The sequence below is a fragment of the Rousettus aegyptiacus genome, unplaced genomic scaffold, assembly GCF_014176215.1.
Source record: "Rousettus aegyptiacus isolate mRouAeg1 unplaced genomic scaffold, mRouAeg1.p scaffold_m13_p_3, whole genome shotgun sequence".
Classification (NCBI taxonomy): domain Eukaryota; kingdom Metazoa; phylum Chordata; class Mammalia; order Chiroptera; family Pteropodidae; genus Rousettus; species Rousettus aegyptiacus.
In genome coordinates, this window is record NW_023416306.1 from 145,895,304 (window position 1) to 145,907,808 (window position 12,505).

Here is a 12,505-nt window from a genome sequence, read left to right on the forward strand (position 1 = left end):
AGCCTAAAAAGACAAGTGCACATGGGGAGCTACCCCACTAGTCTTCCAGGAAGGCTGATGGGGCAGGCGAGCGGCAGCAGGCTCTGCTTAGCTCTTCAGGGAGGGGTGTGCGGTACTGGAGGCTCTATCCTTGGGGCTCCTTGAGAGATGCTGGGGTGGCTGCTGAGGACCAGTAGCTGTGGATGCCCTAAAGGCAGCTGAGGACAGGGCCATTATGGGGGGCAGCCTGAAGTGTCTGGTTCGATGGGCTCCCATTTATGCAGAACCTACACAACTGAACAGTTGAGACAGGTACATACAGGCTTTCTACTTTCACTCCTATATAATGGTCTTGCTGAGACACTGTGAAATCACGAATTGCCTTGTGGACCACACAAAGAAAAGCAAAGTTAGTCTTCAGCGTCTCTTAGTATAGTCTAACTCTTCAAAAGACTGGAACTCTCAGTTCACCCAGAGGGTAGTTTTGCTACTCCATTTTCTGCTCCCTTTGCAGACTAGACCTTATTCGGCCTTTTGAAGTTACTCACAGGAAACCGAGGAGTGGAATGGAACTGGGCCAATCGGCAGTCCAGAAGCAGTTTTCTCAAACCGATAGTTTTTGGAAAACTGTTCCTGTTTTCCCACCTGGACCTGAGGGATCCCGGTTGGTGAGGCCTCTGGCCCGACCCCCTTGACCTGGCCAAGCCCCCTGGCTGGGCACCCACCCCTCGGGGTGGCCTGCAGAGAGCAGGCTCTGGGCCCGGCCGGCCAGCTGCTTGATGTTCCTCCCGTACTCCTCCACCGCACGCTGCTGCCGCAGATGCCTCTTCAGCATCACGATGGCGCCCTCTTCATCCTAGGAGGCAGGGGCCATCAGCACGAGTTCAGCAAGCCCGGCCTGGTCCCGGTTCTAGCCCAGCTCCCGAGGTGCCCAAGACAGGGGATAGCCGGGCTCGTGAGACACCCACGGGGGGACCACGCACCATCTCTCCTGCCACTCTTGTTCCCCGCACCCTACCTTCCTCTCGACTCCCCCAGTTCTTATCTGATACCTACCCTTCCAGGCCCAGCTTCAACCTTCTGTCCCCTGAAAATGTCCTCTATCATTCCAGCTTTGAGAGACCCCCTCACCTCCCCTCTCACCCCCTCCCAGGGCAGTTCATCAGCACAGAATCCATGGCACAACAGAGGTGAAGAACCCTTGGGTTGGAGTCAATCTAAGTTGATGGCCAGGGTGCACATCTAGCGTGTGTGCCATAGGGGTGTCCTCAAGAGCTGGGGCATCCTGAGAAGAGGGCTCCTCATACACCCTCCCCTGCCCTCGCTCCTCCCACACCCCACTCGCAAGGTTCCCCACCGACTGCCCAGCCCCGGCTCTTCCTCTTGGCCTCGGTGGCCAGCCAGGCACCCTGGCCCGAGCTGACCTTGGGGATCTCATCCGAGATGACGTAGAGCTCCTGCTCGCTGATCCAGGCCTCGGCCTCGCCGGCGTCCAGGTAGTACTGCTGCGCCTCGCTGGCGTCCCGCAGGCGCTGCAGCCGCCCCGCTGCGGCCTCCCTCAGCGTGTCCCACGAGCCTCGCAAGTGGCCCAGGCGCTCCTGGATGTCCTGGCAGTCGATCTCCGCCTCCTGCACCAGCTGCTCTCCTCTTTTCAGCACGTCCTCAACCCTCGGTGTGTGGCCCAGGATTTCGTTCTGCAGTGTCTGTGGCCAGAGGGCAAGGGCTCAGAGGTGGGGCCCGCAGCAGGCTGCCCAGGTGACACCCGGACACCTCTCCTTCCCACCCGGCTCAGGGAAGCTAGAGAAGAGCAGGTGGTAGTCATAAAACTCGCCCATGACCACGTGCTGGGCACTTCCCATCACTCTCCTCCAACTCTCCAGTAGTCTTTTGAGACAGACACGTACAGAGCAGTTAAGTAACCTGTGGGCTGTGAGTGGCAGAGCCGGGGTTTGAACACGGCTCTCCCTGATCCCAGAGCCCAGGATCTTGACTGCTCCCTATTCTCCCTTTTTCAGCAGAGCTTGATTTCCCAGTTGTACATGATAGAGGAAAGGAAAACAATTTTAAATGGCCTTTTAATATCTTGTTTGATATCAGATTTCACTCCTAAAAACCAGGTCAACAGCTGTCTCTTGTACAGAGTTTAGAATTTTTTCCTCCCATTTCTATTTCTCAAATCTTGTGAGCTTCGTACTATTTTATGTCTGCGCCTTTGGTCACAAAAATGACATTTTCCTCTCTGTTGACTAGGTTACATTTTTCTTCAGGGGGCCATGAAGAAAAAGGGTCTTAGAGGCCAGAGCCTGACTGCTTCTTGCATGTGGGCTCTTGGCTCCTTACAACTCATCTCCATCCTTTCTGCAATTTCCCATGGCCTTTACAGCTGTCCGGAGGGCGGGGGCGAGAGCAGTGCTTGTGGGCAGTACGTGACTGCCAGCATGTAAAATACACAGAACCAGCAACATCCACACATCACCTAAGTCTCTGCACTTTATGCCTGGACACTCAAGGCTGGCAATTTCCCGTGGTCTGTGCCACTGCATTCAAACCACCCACGGTGTCAGCTCCATTTGCCTCCACTTTCCTTGAGATCAAGGGATCCTAAAATGCACCTTTCTCATTCTCTTTCTTTAAGCATTTGCTTTCTAGGGTCCTGTGCAGTGTGCTTACTTACGATGTCTTCTTTATTGAGTTCACGCACTCAATAACTTTGCTAAGTTATCCGCCATGTTGCAGACTCTGTCCTAGGAACAACATGGAAACAAAAGCCCTGCCCTCACAGAGCTTACGTTCTAGTAGAGGAAACAGATGATAATCATGCAAATAAGTGAATCAACGCAGACCGTGGGTGCTATGTGAGAACACAGCACTGAGGGGCAGAATGTCTGCAGAGGTTTGGTGGTGGCCACGTTAGCTGGGGGAGTCAGGAAGGGCCTCTCTGAGATGGCATTTGAGTGAGACATGCATGATGAGAGGGAGGTGACCACACTCATCCAGGGGATGCGTGCTGCTGGCAAGAGGGAAGAGGAAGAGCAAAGTCCCGGGCTGGAAGCAAGCCTGGACCGTTAGAGGACCCGAAATGCTAAAATACTGTGAAGGAGGGGGACAGTGATAAAAGATGAGATTTAAAGGTAGGCAGGGGACAGGTCAGACAGAACAGGAGTTCTTAACCCTGCTGCATATTGAATAATCTGGGAAAACACACAGCCAGGGCCCCTAGAGATTCTAATTAATTGCTATCAGGTGGGACCCAGGCATTTGTAGGTTTAAACATTCCCCCAGATGATTCTAATGTGCAGCCAGAGTTGAAGACCGTTCATGTGGCACCTTGTAGGATTTGTTCTCGTAATGGATGGCTTCAGACCAGCAGCATCAGCATAAATGAGGATTTTGATAGAAATGGAAATTATCGGGCTCTGTTCCCAAAGTTTGATTCAGTGGCTCTGGGGTGGAGCCTGGTCAGCTGTGTTCGAATAAGCCCTCTGGGTGTGTCTGATGCACACTGAAGTTTGAGAACTGCTGCACTAAGAGAGAATGATAAAATGGGATTTAAGCTCTAGCCAGGCTAGCCTAAAATAGTCTTTACTAGGGCAGCCATGCTCTCTCAAGAGATTATCTTTCCCTTCCTGTTTAGGAGAACCCCATTTATATTTGCCCTTTTCCTTAAATAGCAACCTTCGGCCAGGGGAGATGAAAATCTTTCGGCAACACACTCACTGAGGCTAGACAGAGTCGAAAGTCTTTCATGTTAGAAGAACTAAAGCTGGCTTCTTTTACAATTGAGGAAACTGAGTCCCCAAGGATACTGCCTTCTACCAGCCTCCTCCCTTTAACTGGAGGCTGTGGTGTTAACTTAAGCCCCACCCTACCACGTTCTAGCCCAGGTCCCTTCATGTGGCCAGTGGAGCCTTCGTGACTAGATCATGTCAACTGAAGCAAAGGGCCTGAGGGAGCCTCTGAGGAACCTCTTTGAATATAATTCAGGCCCTTGCACAGTTGAGGAGCTCTGTGAGCAGATGTCAGCTGCTGTTATTTTGGGGAAGGAAGTACTATCTGCCATGACTTTCCTTCCCCAAGGAGCTATAATACTGACTGGCACTCTGGGACATCCTGTTCTCTCTGGGATAAGTCCCCAGGGTCTCCTTGCTTGTGGCTGCAACTGCCCTCACATTGTGACCCAGAGAGCAGACCAGGCAGGAGGGACTCTGCCCAAGAGCAGGGTCTGCGGCCAGCCCCGGCTGGCCGCAGAGGCATCATGACGCCAAGCAGCTGGCCTTGGGAGATATAAGGTAACTCTGGTACAAGAGGAAGCGTGGTATCTGTTCACTTCTAGGATTCCGACCAGGGCCACAGAAGTTCCCAACCAGGTGTGAAAGCAGGACAGTAACTGGACGTTTGCTCCAATGGCTCAGAGTCCAAGTGTAGTGGCTTCCTAATGGGGTTTGAGCCCCACAAGTATCCTCGCATGTCAGGAGAAATGGGGCCTACTAACCCCGAGAAGACACAGCAGGGCAAGCTCGGGGCAAGCTGGAAGAGGGGCAAGGCAGTGTTCGAAGAGCGACCAGGAGCTATGTACCTCCTCTCAGGGAGGCCACAGAGCATAGAAGCTGTAAAGCACATTAAACCTCAGGCCAGAGCGTCTGGGTCCTGCGCTCACCTGTGCCCTGATGGGTCTGAATGACCCCCAGTCCCAAAGCACCTAAACAACTCTCCTCCCTACCCCACTGGGGTCCTCCCCGAATTCTCTTTGCCATCACCAGAGCTGTTCTTGTTATGGGGTCTGGGGACACCATAGCTACCAACAGTCACAATAATCTGCTGTAGTCGGCCTTCTGCAAGTCAGAGCTGGGCCTCCCTCCCCCGGGCAGGTAGGACTACCAAGGTAAGGCAGTACTCACCTGGTTCTTCTTCATCAACAGCTGCACAGTCTGCAGATTAGTGCCATAGTTGGCAGACTGAGCCAGAGGTAATCTCTCTTGCACCCAGAGCTGCAGGGACAAAAGGCAGGGGACAGCTAATGACAATCATGGCCACCTTTTGCGAGCACTCACCATGAGCCAGACAGAGCTCTGCCTGCCGTGCCTCCCTGGTTCTTCCCAACACCCCGCATCAGGGTTTTGCCTCGATTTTACTGATGGGGACGTTTCAATATTTTGAGTTGAGGTTTCAAATAACTTGCTCCTGGTCACACAGCAGGAAGGTCACGTAGCTGGATCTGGAACCCAAGTCTGTCTGGCCCCAAAGTCCATGGGTGAGTTATCATTCAAAAAGCACTGGCTTTAATTTTATATTTAATGTAATCATCACAGCAACCCTGTGAGATACGGGGGTGAGATGACCAGACATCTGCTGCCAAGAACTGCCCTGGGCGGCAGCCAGTTACTCTGATGGCAGCTGCTGGCTCAGCCACCGGGGGGTTGGGGACTACGGCCCACGCACCGTCTCATCCTCTAAGTCCCGGCTGATCTGCAGCTTGGCTCTGGATGATTCCAGCTGCTTCTTCCTCCTCCCCAGGGGCTCCAGGAGGTCCAGAAACTGCTTCTCGATGCCCAAGTCCACGTCTTCTCCTTCTTCTCCCAGTGAGGGCATCTGGGCAAATAGCTCCCCCAGCTCTTCCTTCCGCACAGTCACTTGGTCCTCCACACGCTGGGACATGAGGGGACAGTGTCAGCACCAGCCCTGGCACCTGAGCAGCCCTCCCTCCTCTCCATCATCCGTACCCCATTCATCCTTCATGGCCCACTTTGAGCTCAGCCTCCCCCACTCATCTTCCCCCGACCTCACCCCCAAGTGACTGTCCTTTACTTCTCAGGTTTTTATTAACCCCTTTGGGTTCCTATCTCATCCACTGCAAAGGGGTAAGAGAGGCGTCATGAACCAGCAGACATTCTGCACAAAGATGGCAAGCCCTGCTAAGAGGAACAGGAGGAGTACTTGCTTTCAGGTTTCAGATATGTTCCCCAAGATTCCCTCTATTCCAATACTTCCAGCCTACACCCCGCTCTCGTGCCTTCAGCTTAGCCAACATCCGGTTGACACTGGTCAGGTCCTTGCCCAGGTCGTCCGACCGCAGCTGGTCCTCCATGGCGCTGATCCACTTTTTGAGGTCGGCGTGGGTCCGCGAGCGCAGGTCGGAGCTCCTGGCGGCTGAGAGGCGTTGGGCTATCTCCTGCGTGGTGGCCTGAAGCTCATCCCAGAGCCGGTGCAAGGCTTCCAGCCTCTGGGACACCAGGGCCTCAAACTGCGGCTTCTCCTCCATCAGCTGCTTTCCTTCCTATGTGGGGAGGAGGAGCACTCACCGTCCAGTCTTGGAGCAGGTGGTTCCAAAGGGCTAACCGAGGGGAGGTCAGCGGTGCAAACAATCTGCCTAGAACTCACTGAGGCCCAACTGAAAGATGATGCATCCCTGAGTTATCTGCTGTAGAAAAGCTACGTTTGGACCAAATGACCCAGGAGACTGCAGTATGGGGAGCTGCAGACAAGGGTCAGCTAGTACTATTTTTTTTTTTTTAATTAAAGAGTAAAAAAAAGATTCAGGATCCATCCAGGTACAAGTAGCCTGGAAACCTTCCTGTAAGTTCCACTCTCTCCCAACCGTCTTCCCAGAGTTCTGTGCACTAACGTTCGGTGAGACCTTTTAGTTACGGAGTTTGTCTTACCTAGTTTTCGCCTGCAAAGATGTATCTTTTTGGGGTGCTATCATTTGGGCCTAAGACTACATACTGCTCACAACAGCCAGCGTTTATTGAGTGCCTATTAATCGCTCAGCATTATTCTAAGTGTTTTAATGCTCACAATTCCCTCGGGCAGGTACTGTTATTACTCTCATTTTACAGAGGAAAAAACTGAGGTGCACGGAGGATGAAGAGTCAGACAGTGTGTCTCGGAGCCTGTGCCCTCAACCGCTGTGGACACGGCCTCATGTGGCTCTTACGCTTGCTTATCCCTGGGAGCCAGCATGGGGAGGAGCGAAGGTACTGAGTCCCAGATCTAACTCCAGCCACATTTGCACTAGGGCCCCTGGGAAAGCTCATTACAGGGGGGACCCTTGCTTCCCCTACTACGAGGGGTGTGAGTGATGGCTCCCCAGTGGTTCTGCCCATTTAAACAGTGAGAAACAATGGACCACTCTGCTCATCTCATCTCCGCCTGTGCTGGGGCCCTGGTGCGGATAACAAGGCAAGCAGAGATAACTGCTGTCCTGACAATGTATGGTAAAACTCTAATTCACGTGTCTTCAGTGTCCTGGACTGTCCCCGGACGCAGGTGACCCAGAAGCAGCACCCATTCTGACAGGGCCTAATGAGACTAGATATATCAGGAGTTCTGAAGATTCCAAGTTCTACCCCGTCTAGCAAGCTTCAGGATGGCGCCTGTGCCTGCAGGAAGCTCCATTTAGGTGAGCATATCTGAGGAGCGGCTCCACCACTTTCTTTACTTACTGCGTCGATGCTGTCTAGCCACCCTTGGTGGGAGGCCAGCTCTGCCATGAATGCCTGGTGCTTCAGCCATTTGTTGTGGAGGTTTCGTGCTTCGTCATAGGAGACATCCTGAGATGTCAGCAGCTTGTCATTGATCCAGAGAGTGAGCTGTGGGCAGAAAAAGAGGGTCCAATCATCCCCAAGTGTCGCTCTTTGGCCAGTGGCGGAGGGCAGGACCGGCTGCCCACCTCTGGCTGCAGAAGGAGAAGGCCGAGCAGAGGAAGTGTGAGCACAGCAGAGTGCCGCTCTCCAGCTCTGGGTCCTGAACTCCCAGTACAGCAACTTAACCCACGTTGTCTTACGGCTAAAACATAAGCACTGTGTGTGTTCCCCACCAGAGTGTGTGCAATGTGATACTTGGGCTATTTATGCTTCTCTCCACATTGCCAGGACCTAGGACAGGGCCTGTCCTATTGTAGAAACTCAACAAGTGTTTACTGGATAGATAAATCTACCTTTTAGCAGGTAGAGTGAGAAACCTTTAATAAACACAGAGAAAATGTTATCTGAGGAAGAAGGGCAGATCCTATAATTAACAATGAGAGAGGAATTGTGATGAACAGCCAATGTTGTCAAGATGTCCTGGTACTATATGCAGCCAGGTTTGTGCCACGGGCAGAGGCAAATGAAAACCAAGCCATTTGAGCTGACAGGAAGGGGGTGTGAGGTTGAGAGCAAGGAATAAGTCAGGGAAATCCCCATTCCTTCCACAGCTCGTCCCAGGCTGAGCCGGGACCTGCAAAGTGGCAGTTCTTCTACTAGGAGGCTTGTTGAAAATGCTGCTCTCCCACCCCTTACAGCCTGGAATCATCCGGGTTTGACTGGTACCTGGGAGTCTGCTTTTAACCAGGGTCAGGACTGGCTTTGTAATTTGCAGGGTCCAATGCAAGAGGGAAATGTTACAAGTTATTAAGCATTTCAAGATGGCAACGGCAGAGCATTAGCCAAGTGTGGAGCCCATCTTTACAGATTATTGTGGAACCAAAGATTCCAGAGGATGACCTAGGCTGTCAAGTACCCAGAGTCTCCCTTATGGAATCCCAGTTTTCCTAGTTAGGAAGGATCTGGCGGACTTCCTGCGTCTGGGGCCCTCTGCTCTGAGAAAGGAGTCTCCTGCGGAGTGGCCTGCCTTGCTGGAGCCTCACCTCCTGGCAGTTCTGGAGGAAGTTCTGGAGTTCCAGGTTGTCTCTCAGAAGAACTGAGGCCTCCTGGGCCTTCTCGTTGTTCTTGCTGTGCCTGGAAGGGAAGCCAGAAGCCACGGTCACAGCAATGCTGAGCCTGGGGTCCCTGTGCGGCACTGCCAGCCCCACCTGGTTCCAGCCTGTGACCTGCGGGGCGGAGGTACCTGTCCTCAATCAGCTGCACCTTCTCCTTGATCTTCTCTGAGTAGAGGTTCCCTTCAGCTATCAGCTTATTTCCAGAGTCCACGGGACTCAAGACCTTATCCCGGTTGTTCTCCATAGACACCAAGAAATCCTCAAACTTCCGGATCCCAGCCTCTGCGGCTTCTAGGGAGTCTGGGGGCTCCAAGCGAGCCAGAGTATATTCCTGTTGGAGCAAGTTTCCAGACAAGGCATGAAGACAAACTGAAGAGGCAGTGAGGGCACCTGCCAGGTAGGAACGTCATGTGTAGCCACATAGGTTACAACATGAATGGTGCCCCCAGAGTTGAGCAAGGAAGAGGCTTTCCAGGCTTTGGCCCCTGCCCAGGGGCACCCAAAGAACAATGTGCTTAAAGCCACATGGAAGGGTAACCACCCAGGGGGAAATTCACTTCTCTAGCCTCTAATTGGCCAAAGAACAAGGCATAGTATGAGACATAGGGCTGGAAAAGGCATATAATAAGGAGGAACAAAGAAGAGTGTTGCTCTAACTAGTGGCTAGAGAGAGTTCCAGAAAAGCATAATTCGGTCCCTGAGCCCTGCAGCACATTCATAGATTCACCAATGGTGCTGCCCTGAGAGACAGCCCCTCTCCCTGCCGCCTCTAAGCCCTGAATGCCTCTCCCTACCTGGTTGCTGAGGATGGCTTCGGCCTGCTTGGCATCTTTCTGGAACTCCTGGAAACCGAGGCACTGGGCGAGGGAGCGGCCACGGTTCTCCCACATCCGGTGCAGGGCGTCCCAGCCAGGCTCCAGGCCCTCCAGCCTTTGGCCCAGAAGCAAGTACTCCGGGTCCGTCTGGCTGTGGACCACTTTCTCCCCAGATGCCTTGACATGCTCATAGTTATGTTGGTGTCCATCAATTTCATCCTTGATGGCTGCATGCTGCTGCAGGAGTTGCTCAGCTTCTGTGACGGACTCAGGCATGTCCTCAGAGGCCACGGCCTTCTGGGCCATGGACAGCCAGGACTGGAAGTCATCCAGATCCTTCAGGAATGCCTGCAGCTGGCTGGCTTCACCCAGAAAGGCCTCCTGGTCCTGCAGGGCTTGCTGTAGGCCCTGCCATAGCTCCTCCACATATGCCTGCCGTCGGCCAATGTCCTCCTTCTGTTCAGGGTGTGACTCCATCAGCCGCTTGGACTCACGCTCCAGGGCACCAACGCGGGCCTGGATGGCGGCCACATCACGCTCCAGCCCAGACAACTTCCGCTGGATGGCGATGACTCCCGCCAGGTCTTGACCCAGCTCCTTGGTAGACTCTACTACCTTCGTCTTGTCCATAATCCACTTGCTGGTCTCCTCACAGTCCACGCAGTAGTTGTGCACCCGGAGCGCTGAGCTCACTGTCTCCCGCTGCTCCGACACCATGGTCTGGAATGCCTGCCACCTGCCGGGGGCACACAGCGGGGAGACAAAGAGACAGCATCTTCCTTAATGCTTCCCCACAGGGCACCCCTTCCTATACTTCTCACCAGAGTCTCGACCCAGAGACCCTGAAACACTGAAAAAAAAAAATCATCTATCCAACAAGCTGCAGAGAGTAAAATTCATTTATCTGATCTAACCTAAGACAATATAACTGTTAATCAGATCCTTCTATCAGCAGGGAACAAGCAGTGATGTAATTTCAACCATAAGTAAAGGAACAAGACACTTAGACTCTGTATGTAGTTGAATTTCGGGCAAACGTACAATTTCCGTAGTTTTCTGAAATACTGAAAATAATTAGAAAGTCCACCTTATCGACTTCAAGAATGCTTGAGGATGTAGGGTCCAAACTGCCCCAGAAGAATTATGCAAATGCTTAAAACAACATTCAAAGTGCCCAGGGCTTGAAAAAGTCATCTAGGCTCTAAAAGAAAAGCTTGGTGGAGAAGAGACAGAGGAAGGGGGAAGGGGATAAACTGGGATTATAATTAAAATGGATAATACATTTGTAATCTTCAAATGCAGTGCTGGGAAAAACTGGCAAATGTACAAAGGTCTAGCAGATGCCCAGGGGTCCGGGTTGGGTCTGCAGCTCCCAAAAAGCCTGTTCCAAAGAGCTGCCCATCAGCCTGGGCCCAGATCACCCGGGACACCACCCTTGCACTGCGTTTACTCATTCTGCATCACTGTAACACATGAGCACATAAGAGTATGCTGAGTGCTTACATGCTAATTGAACCCATCTTTCCTGAATATTCACAAGGTAGGTTCTCGAATATGTCGTTTCCTTCAATGTTGTTTCATTATAATGCGGATGAGATGCCATGAGAATTTAACTCTTGGTTATGCCAATTAGCCTATGGTAAATTGGTTCCGATATACATCATTCTCCCCAAAGTTGTAGAATCTATCAATGACATTAAGTGAGGTCTTACTGTATAAGCATTATGTTAGCCTTTGGGATAATACAGACATAGCCATACTTTACCTTATGGAGTGTATGATTTAGAGAGGGAGTAAGACAAGCTCACAAAATAATTACAGTATAAAGTACTACGTACATAGCACATAGCAGGCAAAGAGGACTAAGGGAGCTGTGAGAAGTGACAGGGGTATAATGGCAGGTTTCATGGCAGTCATCTGAGCTGTATCTCAATGAACAGACCTCTTTAAGGAGGAGGTCCTGAGTATTTCACTCATCTTTGTACCTTCAGCACCTGGGGGATGGAGGTTACGGGACTACGCGGATGGACTGGGTAAAGTGCATTGTAGGTATTCCCAAGGTGTGACAACAGCTGCTAGCCTGGATTAAAAAGACAGGTCTGCAAAGAGAACTGGGAGATTGGGTGGGAAGAACTGGGAATACTGGGAGAGAAAGAGTAAGAGCCCAAGGATTTCTCTGCTCCCTTCCTACAGCATGAAGTCTCTGTGCTCTGGGGGATTCTATGCCTGACACACAGATGGCGCTGAGGCTGGGCAGTCAGGGCAAAGGAGCTGAAGATTTTCTCCAAGTTCATCTGAAATGTGAAATGATAGTGAGGTGCTCCAGGGCTGTGAGATGCCCTGGCCCTGTCCACAAGTTGCTGGTGAGGGTCTTGTTATGCCCCCAGGCAAGAGGCCCTTGGGTAATTTCCTAGGCCTTTCCTGGTGTGGCCTTACTGCAGCCAAGTGAAGGCCACAGAGGGGACAGGCTGGGGTTGGGCCTAGTCTGCCTCCTAAACCCACTTTCCCCCTCCACTGCACCATCTTCAAGAGGAAGGAAGTTGATAGAGCTGCTGTAAGCCAGCACCGGCCAGGCCATGCTGGAAATCCAGGTTGCTGGGCTCAAGATTATTAGAAAAGGTTGGTCAACTGGAACGCATATGGTGGAAGGCAACCGCACATTCAACACGTGTTTGAATGACTCACATGTGCCAGACTTGGCAAAAGTTATTTTAGTTTCGTTCCTGTTCACTCATTCACTAAGCACCTATCACACAACCATCATGTGCCTTGTACCTGGCACTGTTTTAGGCTCTGGAGATACAGCAATGAACAAAGCAAAGTACTTGCTCTAACTTGAGTGGGCTGAGACAAACAAGTACATAGTCCATGAAGCAGTGATAACCATAGTGAAAAAATAAAGCAAGGTAATGGGATAGAGGTGGAGGGGCCGGGCGGGAGAGAGGTATGTGATACTTCCAGTGGGGTGGTCAGTGAGGGCAGCTCCAATAAGCTGACATGTGAACTGAGATCT

The 12,505-nt window shown here is 52.0% G+C and overlaps 1 protein-coding gene across 2 annotated transcripts in view; it reads right to left on the bottom strand.

Annotated features, from left to right (window-relative positions):
• Positions 1–12,505, bottom strand: part of SPTB (spectrin beta, erythrocytic) — a 107,300-nt gene that overhangs the window by 21,440 nt on the left and 73,355 nt on the right. For both annotated transcript variants that reach the window (XM_016141737.2, XM_016141736.2), the window contains exons 16-24: positions 9,472–10,228; positions 8,806–9,008; positions 8,606–8,696; positions 7,422–7,568; positions 5,990–6,253; positions 5,419–5,625; positions 4,878–4,967; positions 1,404–1,682; positions 705–835 (exon numbers count right to left, since the gene is read on the bottom strand). In XM_016141737.2, coding sequence (XP_015997223.2) covers positions 705–835; positions 1,404–1,682; positions 4,878–4,967; positions 5,419–5,625; positions 5,990–6,253; positions 7,422–7,568; positions 8,606–8,696; positions 8,806–9,008; positions 9,472–10,228 — 2,169 coding nt within the window. The remainder of the gene's footprint in view (positions 1–704; positions 836–1,403; positions 1,683–4,877; positions 4,968–5,418; positions 5,626–5,989; positions 6,254–7,421; positions 7,569–8,605; positions 8,697–8,805; positions 9,009–9,471; positions 10,229–12,505) is intronic.